Genomic DNA, 21,669 nt, shown 5'->3' with positions numbered 1-21,669 from the left:
AACTGTGGACACCCATCACTCACGCATGCCTCGCGTAACGGCTAATATCGTGCGTAAGGTCATGGGCTACCCTGTCCTACCCATGCTATAAGTTAAGGATCCATTTGTACGAAAGGTAACCAAATCTTTGACCCAAGATCCCTCGACACTATTAGACCCAAATTCATAGACTGACTTTGGCATCGAAGGGTCCCCTGCTCTAGCGAGAATCTCCTTTGTCTTCTCCTTGTGCAGGTACTTGAACGTGATCCAGTAGCTTAATGAGGGTGGACCGGATTTTTGCATCAACAGTTGGCATTGACAATCTGTAAATGATATCGAATACTTTTTATGGCATCGAGTAAAATACCAAAATGTTCCAGTGATAAAAACATAAATTTTATGGATTTTTCTGATAACATCAAGCATTTGTTGATAGCATCCACATATGCTGGATGGAATAAGTGTTGTTTACAGATTTATTACATCAACAATAGAAAGATGATAAAATAGATATTAAAAAAAAAAAAAAATCAATAATCGCAGGGGCCTGATTAGTGGAGCATAGCTTCACTGTAGTGTTGAATTAGAAAATGAACGGTTCTAATCATTTAACCATGTCAGTAAGCGGGCTGGCGATATTGAGTCACATCACTGGCAAAACGAACTCGTTGTACAGTATGTGGCAGGGCCTGACCCAACCCACGGCACCATTGGGCTTCACCCAAGCAGGCCTTAACGTTTAGAGACCTTAGGCCTGACCCGGGCCGTGATGGGCCTGGCTCCAAGTCCCTGAGAGAGAGAGAGAGAGAGAGAGAGAGAGATTATTTTTTAAAAAAAAAACCCAACATCAGAATGCATGCTTATTCAATTCGTTTCCCTCAAGCGAGGCACATACACTTGTTTAATTTCCAAAGGACTAGTTAAAACATAGAAGCGCTAAGTTCGCCCTCCTGCAATTCCTTCTAGAAGCACTTAGTTCACCCTCCTGCAATTCCTTCTAACCTCCCCATTAGTTCCAGTAAGTGGCCCAATGTTGCCCATCTTCACCATTGAAGCCGCGAAATCACTTGCGAAGAGCCCGTTGTTGAGGCTGTAAGCAGTGACCAATGCATCCTGTGATCCATTGTTGAAGAGCTCTTGGTCCGAGTGAAGTAGCCCGCGCTGGACCCGAAGGTTCTGATAGTAATTATTATCGAATTGGTCTGTGGACTGGATGTCGAGCGGAGCCAAGTTGGCGCCTGCACCTGCAGTCGGGCAATTGGCCCTTCGGGTTGTTGCAAATGCCGGGTCGATGTTCGTGTCATTGTAGATACGTCTGCGGAATGTGGTGCACCGTGCTTGGCCTATGCTGTGGCTGCCGGAGAGTGCAGTCAGGTCACGCGAATTCAAGCCTTTGGCAGCAAACATGTTGAGGAGGGTGGGTAGGTTGGAGCCTGGGCCAGGAATCTGGCTGTTTGCCGCACTCTGGCTTGCTGTTCTTGCATCCCTTCGTCCAAGGGGCACAGCCCACGACGGTCCACGTAGCTGCATGGAAAAACCATTTGTTCAGCAAGGCTAGTGTTGGACATTCGGCTACAAATTTTATATATACGTGCATTATGTAAGTTTTCACAGAAAGCGTATACTTTCAAGCACATGATGTTTCCAACATGTGACAGCCATCACAGAGATTGGACGGTTGTTTGTTATGTTGTTGTGCTGAAAATTCTCTAGAACTGAAGCTATACTAAGAAGTATTAAGTGATTTGGATATATACTAACCAAGACGACTCCATCACGAGCCGCAAGTGCTAGGATATCTGCACATGAAACGGTCCCATTGCAAGTGGCTTCCACACGAGTTTTGATGGCGTCGATCACTTCGAACCCACGTACAGAGTTCTGGTTTGGCAAAGCATTTTTCTCACCGACGAATGAACCGACATCGTCAAGAAGGATTGATCCATCGCATCCCTGGTTTATTAGAAACATTAGTTAGTAAATTAAAAAAAATAAATAAATAAATAAAGGAGACAGAAACGGTGCCCCACTTGTGCATTGAAAAACCAGTTTCTCAAATCCGAACTACCCATGTAGTGGGATCCATTTTATATAGATTATAACCCAAAAATTATACTAGTAAAAGGTCCAAATTCAGAAAACAAAAGCTAAGGACTGTCAATAGGTGCAATCTACATTAGGTGCAACTATTTGGGTGGGTTGGATTTAGCCACATGTATGCCACACCAAAGACCCAGCGCGCCCTTTTTCAAGATGAAAGAGAACATTAGACTACGACGTATATCTGTCTTTGCATGAAACGGGAGACGTATAAACCCCAAATAAGAAATCTCTCTCTCTCTCTCTCTCTCTCTCTCTCTCTCTCTCTCTCTCTCTCTCTCTCTCAGAGTTTACACGTGCAGATGCCACCTTTATGTTTCTAAGCTATGCATGCTTGATCCAACACTCATGAAGATGTGGCAACGGTAGAATATGTTCCACTTGGAAGCAGCAACCACTCATGCATTAGTGTAACACAAACACTAACTGCTACACATTAGTGATGGCTTCTACACTTGAAGCAATCTAAACCGTCCACACGAGGTGGCGACATGATGCGGATGAATATAACACACATATGATGCACACGGGTGCAACATGCATAACTCGGGCACCATTGCGACCCAGGTAAAAGAAACGAATACAACAGAATGATCAAAGCCGCACGTTTACGAAGCAATCGTGGAAGAAGAGTCGGAGAATGGAAGCGCCCAACCGAGGCTCCCTAGTGATGGCCTGGTTCATGACATCACGCACCATCGACGCCAACGTCGGGCAAGAGGTAGCGTAGAAGTTAGGGGAGAGCTGCGCGCGTGCAGTGCATGCAAGGAGGGCAAGGAGGGAGAGTGTGATGAAATGGGTAGGGAATGCCATGGCTCAAAAATACAACTAAGAGGGAAGTTTGTGATGAAAGAGAGCAGTTGGAGAACACTCCTTATATAGTCGCAGCAATGTGCAGATTTTTCAACTAATGCAGCGCAAACGCGGCTTTGAATTTTTTTGATATGCGAGGAGCAAACACAGCCGTTGACTTAAATGGATAATTTCAAAAAAATAAAATGCAAGACATGATTCATGAGACGTGGATTGCTTTATGAAAATTATCAACCATGCTCGTTCTTTTCTTCTTTCCATGGCAAAGGAAAGATGAGATCCTTGGCCCGAGGATTTGAACACTATACTCGGGTTTTGATCAGTTCGGACAGGTGGCCCAATTGGCCGGTCGAATTCCCTCGTTTATTTGCCAAAACTTTCACATGCTGGATGGTCCTAGCCACTGATCTTTGGACCATTTCAATTGGACGTGGACTGTGGCTGTCTTTTCCTTCTCAACCGTTCGTTTGAATTGAAGGCAGATTTGAGTCCATCTCACCTCCATCGCAGTTGCCACTTAGCAGTCTCGAGCGTCCGTTACTACTAACCGTGTTGGATTAAACAGGTACTTAAAGGTTAACTGGCTTTACCAGTTGCTAAAACAGTTCTGGTGAGTTACATTTCATTAAGAGACTCGGTGAAATATACACTGTGGAGACCACACATACAAACCTATTGTTGGCATCCAATTCCCATTGTAACCCTTAGTGTGGCCCACCTAAGTTGTGGTTGTGGTTGACTTACTCCCTAAGGCCTAGGATCGTGATATAACCTGATGGATGGAGTGGATTTATATACGATTTGTGTAGCACTACAGAACTTGGTTGTTTTACCTTAGGTGTAAAATGGAGCATAAAGCAAAGAGGAATCCAATTATAAAACACCCAATCACCGTGGACTCGATATGCTCCAATTATAAAATTCACTCCGTCCATTATGTGAGAACCCTTGTTTTCACCATACAATAAAGTGCCAGCCCAACCACAAACTTAGATGAGCCATACAACTGGGGACAATATATATTTGCGCCTAAAACTAAAATGTTCCTACAGTGTGTACCATCTGAGTTTTGGATCAGGCGGTATCAATAGGGTGCTGCAGCAACACTTGATTAATGGATTTGATCAAAGATATATAACACAATGATGGCCACACACATGTACCTATGGTTAGTGTCCCATCTCCATTATTCCCAGCAACGTTGGTGTAGGACATGACACAGATGCACTCAATTAGCACAGTTATACCAAAAGAAGATTAAACAGAAGCACAAGTAGTCTATTAAATTCGGGATCATTCCTAGGGCATGACATAATTGGGCCTCAAACATGCTCGGATCGAAGAGATTTAATTTGAATATGAAAATATTGTTATTTGAAGTGTGAATCATAAATCTACCGAAACTTTTGATTCGGATATTGTTATATGATGCATGCCTTATGAATTTTGACTAGAACAAGGGGTTAACGAACCTGCGAAGTGGGTTGTTTCAAAAAATAAAAAATAAAAAATGCATGCTTCCAGCTCAAAAACGAAATCTTAGGAAAATTTTACTATTTTAAGTAATTATGATTTTTGTAGAGAGTGTGTGTGTGTGTGTGTGTGTGTATTAGTGTTTTAAATTTTTATCTTTTTAAAAATTACGTATAATCATATTAGGACTCTTTTAGTAAAAGTTTGTTTAGAATTTTTATCTTTAGAGGTGTTTTGCTAGAATTAAAATTGTTATTAGAGTTAAAATTTTACTATTTTTGAAATTATGATTTTTGGTTTATTTTTTTTATTTATTAATGGTGTAATTGAGAATAATACACATTAGACATTATTCAAAAATCATAATAGTCAAATTTTATCCTTTTTTTTTCCTCATGGATTTAAGAAAACATCCCTTATTGATTCAAAGTTTTAATTACTTGAGGAAGACGGTGAACCTCCTCATTAGCCCTCTACACTTTTTTCTGCATCGATTGTGGCCTGCTTGAGTTGTGAATTTGACTAAATTTTTTTTGCTCGAGGGATATTATCCAAAAATGCACCAAGGAGTAGATGTCACACATACCACATGGTGGGCCCATAGAGATTATTAAGTACTCCCATGCAAAGAATGTGCTCAAGGAGAGGAAAAGCTAGCATGGTGAGAAGGTTTTTTTCTTTTTTCATAAGGAAACAAAAAATTTTTAATTTATTTATTTTTTGTCACCTTTTACTTTTGGCCATAGGAGTCTTTTTGCTAGTAAGTACTTAATTCCGTGTAGTTAAAATAAATTATGTTATTATTTTGATTTTACTATAGCCAAATCAAACTAAGGAGTGATCGGTCAAATGCATATGTACTGGGGAGGAAAAAATATGTAATTGGTGATCATTGCTTATTTTCATATTATAAAAGTAAAAATATCTAATCAAACAGCTACATTAGTTTATTTTGAACATAATGTCATATTGAAGTAATGTAAAAAGATCATTATTATAACTTTTTCATGGATAAATCAAATTATGAAAAAAGACCATCATTGTAGTAAAATACAATAAATATAAGAAGGCATGTAATTTGTTATAATTGGTATCAAACAAGCAAGCCCTAACTGATATGTAGTATCCACTAAGGTCCATTAATCTCAAATTACTTCTTTAATCCTATGGCTAGTAATGTAAGACTGATCAGCTCCAGTCAAGTCAAACGAATGTGAGAGGAACTCCCTTAGATTCCCTTGTGTGAAAAGGTTTTGTGTTTTCATTTGCAGAGTCAAAAAGAAATTAAAGTATCAATTGGTCAGACGATGATGATCGTGGAGGGGCATGAAAATGACACAGGAGAGCTGTTGTACAATAATGCGGTCTCTGTCCAAAAATGGAGTGCCCAGTGGCATATAAAGTAAAATTTCCTAACGTTTTGCATGAAAGTAATTTTAATACGGCAGCGACATAATTTGATTGGATGGATCACACTACATCCGTCAAATGCATGGATCTCAATGCAAAGAGACTGTGCACAGTGATTCCCACCCACCATCAATGGGTATATCCTCATTATTGATGGAACATATGGGAACTATTATCTAAGTATAATAATAAACAATATCAACTGTTTGAAATATGCAGGGAATTTCATCTCGAGTTTTGAACAAAACCCAACATTGTATAAACAAAAACTTGATGGGCCCTACCATGATGTATGTATTATATCTACACCATCCATTTATTTTCTCATACCATTTCAAGTCATAAATCTAAAAAAGAGGCAGATTCAAAGTTTAAGTGGACCACACCACAAAAAGCAGTGGATTCAACAGCCAACGTCCTTATTCCACTGCTTCCTTTGGTGTGGTCCTCTTGAGCTTTGGATCTGTCTCATTTTTGGGCTCATGTCCCAAGATGATTGTCAAAATAAGTTGACGCTTTGATAAAACACAGACATCATGGTAGGCGCCCCACCAAGTTTTGCCAAGTAAGCATGTACTTACACAAATCGAGTGACATGCTTGAATCACCGTACCTGTCAAATCTTGGGGGAGTAAGTAAATAAATATAAAGCTAGATAATTATTACTTATTTACCTTAATTTACCATAAACAAAAAGGCCTAACTCTCCGTCCGTTTAAAGGACGCAGATGTTCCAAAATTGCAGATATGTTCAGACAGAATTGATTGTTTTTTGGACCTAGCCCTAACCAAACACTGTAGAAAGAAAAATCGAATGGATGATCCTCACCGCTGACCCGTGAGCTGAATGTTGATTAGAAAGGGAATTTTTAATGACTCATATTCAAATGAGTAAATTAATGGTCAATATTACATTTTAAGGCATGAATTTATGCCTGAGTAACATGATCTGTCAAGCTGTGATATGGTGCCATTTGTATTGGACCTCACAATCTTTTGAAACTTGCGAGCCTTCCTCTGAAAATTATCATGCAAGCCAACAAAATGATGCTGAGTCACAGCCTAACAAGACACATATTAACCCAAGATTACTACTGGTCACAGGTCATGAAAATTTTGACCCACACGATGGGCACTTCCCAGTTCCACCATTACCCAATTATCTTTGTGTGTGGTCCATTTATTGCTGGTCATGTTTAAGTACTGGAAATGTGAATATGTAAATATTATGTTTAGATTATAAGAAATAAAGAATATATTCCCTTTTGATTTGCAAAAATAAAGAATATACTTACACCAGAGTTTTAGATTGTTCTGATTTTCATGATCCTTGGGGTTAACCCGAGGGACTCATCCGATGAAGGGGTTGGATGTGATACATACACCACGTAGGCTCCACATCTTCCCGGTACCACCACACCACTGGAGCTAACCTATAAGATAACTATCTCTTAACTGTCTGATCAATGAACCTCTCCTGTATGGTTTTTCTAGCTATTTTAATGTTTATTGGCATGCCATCAGTCAAAAGGCTAAGATGATCCAATCATTTTGATTTTTGGTAAATGGCCTCATTCATTTTGGAGATACCAATGAACGGTTCCAATCTCGTCCATGCATGTACGCCTATGGATATATATTTCTTTGATATGTGTACACAAGAAGTCTGGAAGATGCTGTTTCCGGATAGCATGTTGCTTACTACGGCCGAGGTAGCGATGCTATGATATGTGCGTACACCACAAGTCTGGAAGATGCTGTTTCCAGATAGCGTGTTGCTTACACACGCATGATCGAGGTCCAGGCCTTCATCAAATGGGCCCACCATGTATATGTGCAGGCCATCTTTTCTCATTGAAATGGCTCATTTCAAGACTTGGTTATGTAAAGGGTGGGGCCTCCATGATTGATAGCCTAGATCTCGCTCGACCCTTTGCCCAGTAGGATTCTAGCGCTACCTACACAAGTAGGCATGGAAAGCTCCAGTACCAACTGTTGAATTATAAAGTCCAGGTTGGCTCGTTGATATGGACTGTTGATCTTTTCAAATATACATCGTAGTGAGCCCATATGTTGTACACGAGGGCATTTTTTAATTGTGCATTACATTAATAATGGACAGTCAAAGTACTATGATTACAAATTACAATACTTATGTCTTGAAAGTAAATAATCTAACTAATAATTGCCATATAATTTGGTTTATCATGATAAGATCATAATGATAATATTTTTATATTACTTATATATTAAATTATAAAAAAAAATGTACACGGATACGCATAAGTTTGGATATGAGATTTTTACTTTAGTATAATGTAAAATTGTAATGATATAAATTAATATGTTTTTTTTTTCCACACATGCTTACACAAATTGACACTCTCATGATCTATGTTGAAGCGCATGCAATCCATATACTACTAAGCCATGGAAACGGACCCTAACGTAATTCACCATCCAAATGAGCTTGTCATATTTGATAACAGAACCTAGTATATTTCTTGTGAATGCCACGGCTTAAAAAGCCGGTGGTGCACCATGGACTATTGTCTACAACACTTGTTTCACACAGTGACTAAAACACCCGACCTTTGTAGGGCTCACCATGTGTGATACATAGAAAATTTATCATGTCCATCAAAACAATAAGCGATATGTTAACTGTACATATGAAAATCACCTTGACCAAAAACTCAGGCACACTACATCTATGAAATAACGTAATATTGCTCTTCTAAAACTTCTAAGTTCACATTGCATCGGTGCATGAATTTTTTTTATCCTTGACCATTTTTATATCTTCCATTTATCCCATTGAGTTACGCATAATAAATAGTTTGGTGGAAGATACACGTTGTGATGACCCATGGACAGATCTATTGTTAGCTTTCCACCATTACTGTTTATTGTGGTGTGGCCCACCTAAGTTGTAGATAAGTTTTGGACCCAGTGCCTCCTATCAACGATAGAACATGATGGAAGGAGTGGAATTTACACATACATGTAGGGCCTCAAAGAGTTGGGTGTTTTACGCACCACTTGAAATTAATGGGCATTGTTGACTATGCAGGTCAGCTGGACCATCACCATCTTATTCTAATTATTCTTTTTTTTCCATCATCCAAAAGTAAACCACCCGGCCATATTTTTCCAAGAAGCTTGACTTATCCCCTGTTCCCTCTCTCTCTCTCTGTCTCTCTCTCTCTATCTATTGACTTTTCCCTATGAGCCTTGTTGACCCGTGCACGCGCCGAATACAAGGACTCTCGCTAGAGAGTCGAAGGACAACCAATTTTGCCAGAAGCCAGTAGCTATTGGAGGTACTCTGTGAGCCCCACCTTAATATGTGTTTTATCCACATAGTCCACTTATTTTTTCAGTTCATTTTTAAGCATGAGCTCAAAAACAAGGCAGATTCAAATCTCATATGAACCACACGGAAGGAAATTGTGGTGATTGAATGCCCACCATTGAAATCTTCTAGACGCACATAAGTTTTAGATGAATCTGATATTTGTATTTTCTCTTCATCCAGCTCTCTATGTCTTAAGTAACATATTATATGAAAAATAAACATTACAGTGGGCCTTGAGAAATTTTTAATGATGGCATTCAATTATTGATATTTTCTGTGTTGTGGTACGCTGGAGATTTGGATTTGTCTATTTAGATGGATGGTACTGATAAAACATACACATCATAATGAGACACAAATTGCCTTAGTAGCATCGCTAATGTCAGTGTAAGTTGTCAGTCCGCATCTCTTCAGACTTGAACATAGAATAATGGGAAGTTTTTAATGGTGGCATTTAATTATTGATAGTTTTTTGTGCTGGTGCACTAGAGATTTGGATTTGTCTGTTTAGATGGATGGCATTGATAAAACATACACATCATGATAAGATACAAATCACCTTCAGTAGCAGCGCCACTAATGTCAGTGTAAGTCGGAAATCTGCATCTCTTCAGACTTGAACATGGACTAGTGGGAAGTTTTTAATGGTGGTATTCAATTATTGATATTTTCTGTGTTGTGGTACACTTAGATTTGGATTTGCCTGTTTAGATAGATGGCATTGATAAAACATACACATCATAACACAAACCACCTTAGGTCGCTAATGTAAGCGTAAGTCGACAATCCGCATCTCTTCAGACTTGAACATGGAGTAGTGGGTCCATCCATGCATCGGTGATCCAAGCTGTCGGTCGAATGGTCCCCATGTAGGCTACCTGGACAATCTCCTGTACAGATAAAACAATCCTACCCCTTCTTTTGGGGTTGGCTGCAAATAGACGGTTAAGAAGAGGACTACTACAACAGCCCATATTTAACGGAGAAATGGCTGAAAATTGGATGGCTGAGAGTATCTAACGTAGTTGATTTTTTGGGGCCATAGTCCTGCCTCGTTAGGGCCCATCAGATCAACAGTTTGGATGACGAAACCATGAGGTCCATTTTCCATACCGTGGACCGGATGATAATGTGCTTACCTTGAACTATTCATAGCTTGCCTCTTTTAGTCATTCAAAAATTGCAAAACGACGCGTCATTGGACGCGTATCAATGATTCAATTCTCTTTATTGGGAAGCGGATTGCGTACTGAGTAAACTCCGTGGGGCCATCGTGATTTATGTATTTTATCAAATCCGTCCATCCATTTTAACAGATAATTTTAGCTTTTCATCTAAAAAATAAAGCACATCCAAAGCTCAAGTGGGCCACACCACAGGAAACAGAGTGAATTGAACGTCTACTGTTGAAAATTTGTTGGGGGGCCATGGAAGTTTTAGATCAAGCTGATATTTGTGTTTTCCTTTCATCCATGTCTGTGTGATTTTTACGAACAGTTTGGATGATAAATAAAAATCACTGTGGACCGTACGAAGGTTTCAACTGTAGAAATCACTATTCCCACTCTTTCCTGTAGTGTGGTCCACTTGAGCTTTGGATATTCTTTAATTTTGGGTTTAACTCCTAAAATGAGCTGGAAAAATGGATGGACGGAATGGATTTACCATATACATTCACAGTGGGCCTACCAAATTTTACTCAGTATGATAAAAGCGTACGGAGTTACTCAGTACCAATCCGATTTATCTTTATTGACCATCGGACGTCAGTGGCCCCCACCAGTCGGTTCCGGTTTACTTTTGCAAACTGATATCTTCGCCTCTGTCGTTAGCCAGGATACAGCTCGTGTCGCCACCCACTGGACCCACACGCTGAGATGACCCGATTATTTAAACCATTCACATTCTCATTACTAACGGAAATCAGCAATTATCTCGCAAATATGCTTTTATGATGATTGTGACCTTTGATTTTTAGAGTTGAATTTTAGCCATTGTATTTTTAGAGTTGAATTTAAGCTATTAGACCTTTCTTCAGTTTTTTTTTCTTAATAAACCTAGATATAGTAATGATCACAATCATCCAGTCGGTGTAATGTTCTTAAGATTGATCGAATAATCTACAGTGTGACAGTTTGTATCATCTGAAAACTCAGCGTGTGGGGCGCCCCAATGGGCGGCAGCATATGCTCGACCTTGAGTCACGACAGAGGCTAAAGAACACCCTGTGGGCCTAACAAAGCCTGGTCATGTGGTAGAGGATTCGGTCCAAAATATCTGCCTTTCATGTGATTGAGCGCACACGTGAGCGATTGGGACTTTGATTAATTTGGTGCCTGCGTTGAGCATGCCCTGGCCAAAAATCTAGTCCACTCATCGTGTGGGCCATATACGCGTGAGAAAAAAAAAAGGACGTGAATGGATCAGCATCCCTTTTGGGCCTGAAAATGCACCAGGAAGTTTCCATCTGATGTTTGGTTTGGATCTGGGATATGCATGTGCTGTGTTATAATCATGGCTGCTGTTCTGTGTTTTGGACTGCTGATCATCTATCATGCGTTACCCGGGGATATTCCACAGTGTAAAAATCACGTATCTCTACTGCATATCACGCAGAACTAGGGATAATTTTGCCCATGCAATTAGTTTCGGGAGAGTCGTCCCAAAAATTACATGCATCTCTATAGTAATTAAGATTGTATAATACATTAAACTAGACTTTTAGATCCTTGTGTAACATCAATTCACATGTTAATTATATTACTTCATGTTAGGATGTCACCTAATAAAAGATAGGTGTAAAATTCAAGTGAGTTACAAAATAGCAAAAAAAATAAAAGAAAGTGTAGATGAGTTGTCCATCATTGATAACCTTTTCTACCTCCATATATATGTAGCCCGGTTCTTTCAGTTGTTTTTTTTATCCTCACCCATCCCGAATTATCTCTCTCCCTTTCTATCTTCCTTCCTCTCTCTACAATTGCCTAGGATAACATTACTAAGAGAATATTTGCTCATTGAATGTGTGGGTAGCATTATATGCATAGGAATGGTGCTATCATATCTACACCATTCATCCATTTTAGATCTTGATCCCAAAAATAAGTAATTTCCAACTATCAAGTGGACTACATAAATTACAGCGGGTACAATGATTCTGACCGTTAAACACATTCGTAGGGCTCACCATACTGTTTAATTTCCATCCAATCTGTTCATAAAATCATACAAACTGGAGGAAGAGAAAAAACAAATATCATATTGATCCAAAATTTCTAACCCCAAAAGGATTTCAATGGTAGGCGTTCAATCCTCCACTGCTTTTTACAGTGTGGTCCACTTGATTGTTGGATCTGTCCTAACTTTCGGCTCAAGCATTACAACGTGCTCACCAAGTGGACGGACCGGTTTGGATATAACTCATACTTAATGATGAGACCCACAGAACTTGGTGACGTCAACACACCAGCCACATCGGTGGTGCGTGGTACACCAGCCAATCCGCCTCCCTGTATATGCCAGCTAGTTAGATTCCCGTCAAAGAAAGTTGCAAAAATAACAAAAATGCAGGTGTGGTTAAACAACCACTGGTTGCATCATGTTAACTTAAAATACACTGTTTTCTGCAGATCTGTGACTTTTGTACAAAATCCGAGCCGTCTAAAACGTAGGCTGCATCATCAGGATCAAATGGAATCAAAACAAGGAGGGTCCATTCATCAGGTAAGATACACCGTTCAAATCAATGCACAACAGATGGTTTAAAGCGATCATCGTATGTGTGTGACCGAAATGAAAGTGGATTATTCAAATTTTTGTTCCCTTTGATCTTCATGAGATGATCCACCATTTTCACAGCTCAGATATTCCATCAATCTGACACTTAAGGGGACTTTGCATGTTTAGTTGACATACAAGGATCTGTGTGATATTACTATCTGCGATCCCTTTCATGATTTCCACGTAAGTAATGATTTGGCGGGAAGACTTCTGTAGAGCTGTCGGTGAGTCATCCGTAATGCATGGTATAAGACGCAAGCCATAGTTGTAAAGCAAACTACAGAGTCAAAGTCACTGGTCTTACTAGATCACAACCGAAAGTCACTGTTTTTAATCCTTAACCGTTCATTTGATAGCCACCAATTGGATGGTTAGTCTTGCACGATTGCTGTGATTTCTTACCTATGCCTAATCAGCAATGTACCCTGACATTTGGGCGGTCTGGATAGGGTGCATGGATTGAATGCCCAACGTAAGGACGGACAATCACTGCCATTTTGAAAATGGCGTTGAAGTAGTTACCAAAAAAGAAAAAATACTTTGCTCTATATAAGAGAAAGAAATGGCCCACTGATCGCCACCAACCTTGACTTGCTCTTGTCGTTGCTGCTCACTTGTCTCTTACAGGCTCCTTTGAGTTACAGTTGGGAAAGTTTGTAAAAGTGAGGCCCATCATTCGATAATCGAGGCCATATATTCCTGGAGCCCCATTGTGAATGAATCAATAGCTAGAATTTATCCAACGGTTCAGTTTGTGGAATGCAAACAAACGGTTCAAAAGAGGAGTGCGATATCAGTACACAATTAAATTAAAAAAGGCGCATGATTGGTGGCTAAGTGCTTCCGATTCTGGTGATTTATGAGCTATGGGTCCGTTAATAAAATTATTCAAATTAACACTAGATTGAATCGTATATAAATACGCTAATCTTAAAACTTGATTCTTGGTTGCTAATGGCTACAAGCGAATTGCTTACAGGATAAGGCAAGAATTTTCTCTAAGATCCTACGTGCAATTATTAGAAAGGGATCTTCTTGAGAACTCTATTAATGTAGCTGGTCGTCTAGCAGATTTGATGAGTGGTTTAACCCAGTAACTCAAATAATGTTCGAGCTATTCAGCAACTTATTGAAAAAAAAATGTTTGGAAAGATCATATTTGATTCTGATTGAATCTGTTGGACTTGGATAATTCTAGACTTGGATAGCCCAATCTATATAACGTGTGATGTGTGGACTGTTGTTAGGTGATCATTAATGCTAGCTTCAAAATATTTTAAAACATTTTTTATCATTGGCACTAATTTTAGCGTGTTTCAAATAGTTGGATCAACGATGTGACCGTTTGACCTGCAAAGTGCGCCATTACAGTCACATTGCCCACACGTTTGCCCATGCTCGAGCCACGTGTTCCAATGCATAGCAAACTGAGAATCTCATCTTCTATTTTTCCATTAAGAATATTATCTACTCAACCACCTATAAACTACAACTTTTCTCCCTCTCTATCCCATGTAAAACACAATTTTTCCCTTTGTTTTTTCAAAAACCATTTTGCAGGAAAAATAAAAAATTTCAACAAACTTATTTAATTTTAAACCTAAATTTCAACACTGGCCACCATACAAATCCGAAACGCTACAATAAAGCCAGCAGCATGAGCTCTCTCCACATCACCCATGTGAGGTTGGCATATTAATGGACAATGTCTATCTACGTCACAGATAAGTTAGAAATCAACAAGCATCAGATGATCTATCCATGTAAATTTTTGGCCTTATATGAAAGCGATTATAAACCAAAAAAAAAAGTAATTAACATCCAATATTCATTACACGAGGGTAAGTAAAGTGAGGGAAAAAGTTGTGAAACGTTCAAGATTTAGCTTATTGCAAGAGTAGACCAACTGGGGATTCTGTTGACGAAAGGGTTTTTTCCTTTTTTTTCTTTTTTCTTTTTTTTTTCTGGAATTCTATATTATTTAAAAAGTTGGTCCACTGGAAATTTTATTTGAAATAACTACACTGGAAATGGCAATTCGTGCGCGTGTGAATTCTATTACGGCTTGTTGATAAAAATGCATCACAGCTTATAGGGCCCTTATATATATATATATATATATATATATATAAGAGAATTAGATATTTTCAAGGGTTATTATTGGCAGTTGTTGGCCGAAATCGAATTTCTGTCGGCACATCTAGCATAAATCAGGTTGATATTAGCCACATTCTCCATCGAGAGTGCTATTCAACAGATCAATGGCCTCGATTAGCAAACCATTGAGTCCAACTCACCGAATTAGAAAACCTTCATACACTGTAGAGATACCAGCCACGTATCATATGAAGGCCTTTCTTAATCATCAATGGTCTGGGCTTGGCTTGGCTAAATCAAAATTTCCAATAGCCCCACCGCAAACAGAAAACTGGGCCAAAGCCAACCCCAAGCCCGGCCTAAACAGTTCAAAATCCCCTGTTGATAGCCCTATCAACGAATAATGCTGGACATCTTATTAGGCTCTAAGTATGCCAAGCTGGTCCATCATGCTCTGGGCCCGGCCCACAAGGGTTGAGTCCAGCTGGGTGGAGCCTGATTCTCAGACTAAAAGCATAACTGGGACCAGATGGGCCTAAATTTATTAATATTTCCTACTAAGGCCTGGCCAAGACCGAATCCAGGCTTTAACGTGAGTCTGGCCTGGCCTAACGGTTGGTAAATGGAGTGGGCCCACAGCTGACTCTAGTCCGCTCGATTGACTAACGAAAGGGTTCAGGTTGTATTCCTTAGTTCGTGTAGGAGTACAAAAAGGCAGAGACACGCTGGGATCAGCCAATAGATTTAAATAAGCTGGAATTGAACAATAGGTAGACACTGGTCCAGGTACAGCCCAGTTAGATTTGGGTTTGAACCTCAGGACTCGGTTCTGCGTGCATTCTCATAAGCTGGGCCCTTTTGGTGGCTCTATTTATTATAATTGGGGGCTGGCACCCATTTACTAAATGGGCAAACAAGGCTAGTTCAAACCCAACCCAATTAATTGAAATCAAATCAGTCGCAACCAACCTGACCTAGAGCCACCCGACAGTGCTCAAGCTTAAGAATGGAATATAAGGCTAAAGGTATGCCCAGCTCCATCAAAGCGGATGCATATATACATAAATCTTGTTTATGTATCTAAAATCTATTGTTTGTTGATTTGTTTCGGGTTTTGGCTGGGCTGGGTCAGTCATCTGGCCCAGTCAATTGACAAGCTATAATATAACGGTGGTTCAGGAGGTTTCATCTGAGCTCAAACTGTTTGTTGAAATGGGCCACATTATCTTAGTTATGCCTGACCCACCACCCATTTAGGTTTGCCCAAACCCACCTCAGAAATGGGTGGGGTAGGTTGACTTGCGGGCTGATCCGACCCATTGTCACCTCATGATGAAGCTGCACGGCCCATGAAATGTACAGATAAAATCCAGCCAGTCCGTAATTTTCTTCAGCGTATGTTACACTCGTGGCCATAAAATCAGGCCACTTTGTGAATCTGGTGGGTCACACCATAGGGAACAAGTGAGGGAGTGTCCACACCCTTGATTTGAGTGGAGGGACATTAATGTTTATTAGAAATCCAGACCATTCAGACTCTTCATCTGGTCTGTATAAGTGTCATGCCGAAAATCAGGCTATTTTGAAATTCAGGTGGACCCCTTCGTAAATCAAGGGTGGGCGTCCTCTTTCACATTGCTCCCTGTGTTGTGGGCAACTTGAATGTTGGACCAGACTGCTTTTCGTCAAGTTTGAAGTGAGACATCTGATGGACGGGTTGGACTGACTTCAAAAGTCATGAGGGCTCTGCATCTGCCCAGTACTACTCGAGCGTGCCTCATGGCAATGAGACCGGGGTCCACCGTATCGGTGGGCAACGTGGCTAAAAGGTGGATGATCAAACTCTCCATGTTGTGGGTCCTAACATGGATTGGGCACCAACAATCACCAGTAACTAACCAGTGGATGGCACGTGCAACTGGGGCCCGTTGTGCCTGGACCCGCGTTTGATGCTCTCAGCCACTTTGCCTAACTTGGCCACACCCATCAAAAAACAGCCCACCTAGTCAGCTGATGACTAGGTGGGCTCGAGGCCATACATTTCGTGATCAGATTGGACTTCAAGGACCGTTCGTGGTTGTCTCACCTCGTTGGCCTGACATAGGCCTACCACAGTACTACCTCATGCAAGCCCATTGGATCCAACCCTATGGGCCTGTTGAGAGGACTGCAACCTAGGTGACCCGAACCCAATTGACCCAACTGCAACTTGGGGCTGCAAAACGCCAGCCCAATTTGAATTCGGGTTGGGTTCAAGATTGGCAAATCAAGGTTAAGTCGGGAAGAGTCACATGTATTTAGGTTAGACTGCAGAAGATTTCGTGTCGGGTCCGGGTCCGGGTTGAGCACCATGGGCTGGAAATCGGATTTCGGGTTGGTTTCGGGTTTCGGGTTCGGGCTCTGGTGGAACACCATGGGCTGGAAATCGGTTCCGGTCGGGCTGACCGTCGAGGCCAACCAGCTGCAGCCGGAAGCGGACTGCGTACTGAGTAACTCAGTAAACGAAAACGTACTGAGTAAACTCTGTGCGGCCTACAGTGATGTGCGTGTCTTATTCATTCCGTTTAATAAACTCTGTCGGGCCTGCAGTGATGTGTGTGTCTTATCCATTCCGTCTATCCGTTTTATCAACTCATTTTAGAGTTAGATACCAAAACTTACGAATATCCATACTTCAAATGGACCACAACACAGGAAACAGTGAATTAAACGCCTGCCGTTGAAAACTTCTTAGGTGCCACAGAAGTTGATCAAGATTATATTTATTTTTTCTCTTCATCCATCCAGGTCTGTGTGACCTTATGAACAGGTTAGATGACAAATAAACATCACTGTGGGTTTCAACGGTGGACATCATTATCCCCAGTTTTCTGTGATGTGATTAACCTGAGCTTTGGATTTGCTTCAATTTCGGGTCCTTGCCCTAAAATAATCAGTAAAAAACGGATGGACGAAGTGGATTATACAAATACAAACACGGTGGGCCCATAGAGTTTAGTCAGTAAGCGAAAGCCTACCGAGGTACGCAATCCATTCTCTGGTAGGTTCTGGATATCATCTTTGAAATTTCCAGAGTTTATCACAAATCGAGAATGTTCGGAGGTGCGACACGTTGCATCCATGCCCGTCGATGTTCGGAGGAGCGACACGCTGCATCCATGCCCGAAGACAACCACATGTAGGAAATGGCTCTGGAAACTTCAAGTCTCTCTCTCCTCCCTCATAAGGATGTATCTGCTTTCCTTTAAAATCCATCATCGAGCACTGTTCTTAGCTTTCCCTTAACAGAAAATGTCGATCATTCCCTTTTTCGGTCGCCGAAGCTACTACGATCCAACCAACCTGGATCTGTGGGACCCTTTCGAATTCTTCCCCTTCAACACCCTTGCAACAACGAACCGAAATGACGAGATCGCTGCATTTGCAAACGCCCAAATAGACTGGAAAGAGACGCCAGAAGCTCATGTATTTAAGGCAGATCTTCCAGGGGTGAAGAAAGAGGAAGTGAAGGTGGAGGTTGAAGAGGGCAACATCCTTAGGATCAGTGGAGAGAGGAAGAAAGAGATCGAAGAGAAGAACGACAAGTGGCACCGTATAGAGAGGAGCAGCGGCAAGTTCCTGAGGCGGTTCCGGCTGCCTGATAATGCGAAGGTTGAAGAGGTGAAGGCGACGATGGAGAACGGGGTGCTGACGGTAACGGTGCCGAAGAAGGAAGTGAAGCAGCCCGAGGCGAAGGCCATTGAAATTTCCGGTTGAGAAGTGGTAGGACTCTTTTTCTCTCGTGTTTTCGTGTTCGTATGTGTTACTGAAGGGTGTGGTAGTATGTAAATGTGGTAACATAAGTTGTTTGGAATCTAGATGGTGAGGAAGATGCGTAGATGTATGTTTCTATGTGAAATCTAAATGAACGACTCTTAATAAATTAGAGTGCTTGTCTTAAAATGTTATGGGGCGCGTAAATGCTGGCTACCAAGAACGGAAGCTGAACAACATAGCAATGAGTACCCAAGTGAAACTCACACACATGGGAGTGATTATATCCACACTGCTCATCCATCTGGCAAGATCATTTTAGAGCATGAGCCTAAAAAAGGAGTCGTATCTAAAGATAGCAGTAGGGAGTGATTTTCATCGTTTAAACAGTCGTAGGGCCACACATGGACTTGGATGAAGAGGAAAAACAAATATTCTATTGATCCGAAACTTTTGCGACCCAAATTTCCAATTGCTTTTTGCAATGTGGTCCACTTGATCTTTAGATTTGTCTAAATTTTAGGCCAAATGGACAGACGGTTTGAATAACACATACCTTGTCAACGCTGTTGATATAACACATACCTCATGATAGGACCTACAGAACTTGCGTGATGTCAATATACCAGCTAGGAGCTAGGTTGGTGGGGTGAGGTACACCAGCCAACCCAGACGGGCCCTAATTGACTTCTTAATGATTTTTATAAACGGGGCACTCAGTTCCAACTAGTTGGACTAGAGCTTACTCCAACCAGAGTAGGAATTTGAAATTAACTAATTATTTTTAATTAATATTAATAAAGGTGAGGAATTTGAAATTAATTAATTTATGTTAATTAATACTATTTCACATATTATTTATGTGAAATACACCTTGTTAGAGCCAAGGCCAAAAGCTCTACCCCATCCGTGATTCAGGTGGACCAGTTCAAAAAAACACTCACTATCCTATTCCCCTTTGTGTGGCCATGGATGGGCCTGATTTTTAAGCCCGAGGCTTAAGTTCTGGTCTTTCATCTAATGCTTGAAGTGGATCTCTAGTGTTTCATCTAATGCTTGAAGTGGATTGCATATAATCATAGAAATCAAGGGTGGATGTCTTGGTCACAACTATAACCATGATGATTTCTCTATCCCAACTAATTCTCTTGGTATTGCTCACCTGAATGACATGTCAGCTTAATTTTTTGGTCAATAGGCCTAACATAATATTACTCTAACGCCTAACATAATATTACTCTAATGGCTAGAGTGGATCTTACATATACATCATCATGGCCCCCAGGAAAAAAATAAATAAATAAAAAATCAAGAGTGGGCATTTGTCTCCCACACGGGTCCCAAAATAGTGATATATTTGCAAGAAGAAGAGTTTTAAGTCCAATAGGTTGGACCACAGGTTACAAGTCCAATAGGTTGGACCACAGGTTACAGTTTGCCCATGTTTTAACTTTTAAAAGTTTTAGTCCAACAGATTGGCCCACAAGTTATAGTTTCCCTGCGTGTTAGCTTCTAAAAGTATTAGTTTCATGTCAGATCTAGTACTTCCAGAAGGTTGGCCCCACCATAAGGATAGCCTAATGCAGTGTTTAGTCCTACCTATATATCAATTAGGCCACACTATAAAAAGGAAAAAAAATAAAAAAATCAGATGCATAAGCTCGATTTACACAGTGAATGGCTGTTAATGAATTTTTCAAAAGGTGATGTTCATGATGGAGTCAACATGTTAGATGGATTGGATGTTGTAATTACATGAAAGGTTAGAATTACCGGAAGTGACCTATATAGCAGCACAACTCATTCTCCTCTTGGCGTGGAGACCTCCTTGAAAAAGGAAAGTTATTGTGCCAGGACCTTCACTTCTCATGGGGTCCAGGATGATGTGTATGTAAGATCGACTCTGACCAGATGGGTGATATCATGTTAGGTTCATATTAAAAAATAAAGTAGTTGTGTGATTCTGGTGGGCTATACCAAGAGAAATGGTAGGCGATAGAGATGTCCACCCTTGATTTTTACACAGCTCACTGTGATGATTATATACAATTCACTCCAAGTATTAGGTGAAACTCTAAATTATGGGGCCTTGTGCCTAAAAACCAGGCCCATCCATAATTTACGGGGCCACTGCAAGGGAAACGCTTTGGAGGGAGGGTGAGTGTTGCCCTATTTTTTGAATATATGATCCCCCTGAATCATCAATGGGGTGAGGTTTTTTTTTTTTTTTTTTTTTTTAAAGCCTATGTCTTACATGGGTGACTCACCTAAGGGTTGGGGGATTTCACAAAACACTATGCATGGTGGGATTATGAGGGTCATTTTCACATCGGGCTCGAGTGGGGTAGCCTGTGGGATATGCAGGGACGTTCGGAGTAGGTGACCCATGTGATTTGGGGCCCACGGGGGAGGTCTCTTATTTGATACTACTCACCGAGGGTGATTAATGTGCATTTGACACTGGACACGAGTAGGGTAGCCTATGGGATGCGGGGACACATTCGAGGTAGGCGACCCGTGTAAGGCGGGTGGCTCGTGTGAGGTGGTGCCCATGTGATTTGGGGCTCACAAGGGGGATTCGGCCGATGCCTTAATGAGATAAAGGGATTAATTCGTCATACTCTAATAGTTTGAGCTTTTAGAGCAAATGGTTAATTGTCCCGCATCAAATTAATACGCATTTCACACCAGACTCGAGTGGGGTAGCCTGTGGGATGCAGGGACACACTCGGGGTGGGCGGTACCCATGTGATTTGGAGCTCGCGAGGGGGGTTTGGACGAGGTCTTAACCCATAAGATGTGGAGCCTAGGCTATGAGATAAAGGGATTAATTCGTCGTGCTCTAACAGTTCGAGTTTTTAAAGCAAGTGATTAATTTTCCTGCATTAAAATTGGCATCAAAG

The 21,669-nt window shown here is 40.8% G+C and overlaps 2 protein-coding genes across 2 annotated transcripts; one reads left to right on the top strand and one right to left on the bottom strand.

Moving 5' to 3' along the window:
* Nucleotides 1-828: 828 nt before the first annotated feature.
* LOC131245413 (peroxidase P7-like) lies at nt 829-3,047 on the bottom strand. Its single transcript, XM_058244865.1, has 3 exons — nt 2,689-3,047; nt 1,744-1,935; nt 829-1,506 (listed from the first exon to the last, which is right to left on the bottom strand). The coding sequence occupies exons 1-3, from the start codon at nt 2,893-2,895 to the stop codon at nt 955-957; spliced, it is 951 nt and encodes a 316-aa protein (XP_058100848.1). The 5' UTR covers nt 2,896-3,047; the 3' UTR covers nt 829-954.
* A 15,210-nt stretch (nt 3,048-18,257) lies between these two features.
* Nucleotides 18,258-18,938, top strand: LOC131245412 (16.9 kDa class I heat shock protein 2-like). The gene has a single exon (XM_058244864.1). It carries the CDS (start codon nt 18,305-18,307, stop codon nt 18,767-18,769), a length of 465 nt encoding a protein of 154 aa, XP_058100847.1. The 5' UTR covers nt 18,258-18,304; the 3' UTR covers nt 18,770-18,938.
* The last annotated feature ends 2,731 nt before the right edge of the window (nt 18,939-21,669 follow it).

The sequence above is a fragment of the Magnolia sinica genome, chromosome 5, assembly GCF_029962835.1.
Source record: "Magnolia sinica isolate HGM2019 chromosome 5, MsV1, whole genome shotgun sequence".
Taxonomy (NCBI): domain Eukaryota; kingdom Viridiplantae; phylum Streptophyta; class Magnoliopsida; order Magnoliales; family Magnoliaceae; genus Magnolia; species Magnolia sinica.
The sequence above is the reverse complement of the archived record's forward strand: the minus strand, read 5'-3'. Positions and strand labels throughout refer to the sequence as shown.

Coding starts and splice junctions, on each gene's coding strand:
- LOC131245413 (XM_058244865.1), bottom strand. CDS start 2,895: ATGGCATTCCCTACCCATTTCATCACACTCTCCCTCCTTGCCCTCCTT. Junction 1,936..2,688: donor TCCACGATTGCTTCGTAAAC/GTGCGGCTTTGA, acceptor CTAATAAACCAG/GGATGCGATGGATCAATCCT. Junction 1,507..1,743: donor CTCGTGATGGAGTCGTCTTG/GTTAGTATATAT, acceptor TTTTCCATGCAG/CTACGTGGACCGTCGTGGGC.
- LOC131245412 (XM_058244864.1), top strand. CDS start 18,305: ATGTCGATCATTCCCTTTTTCGGTCGCCGAAGCTACTACGATCCAACC.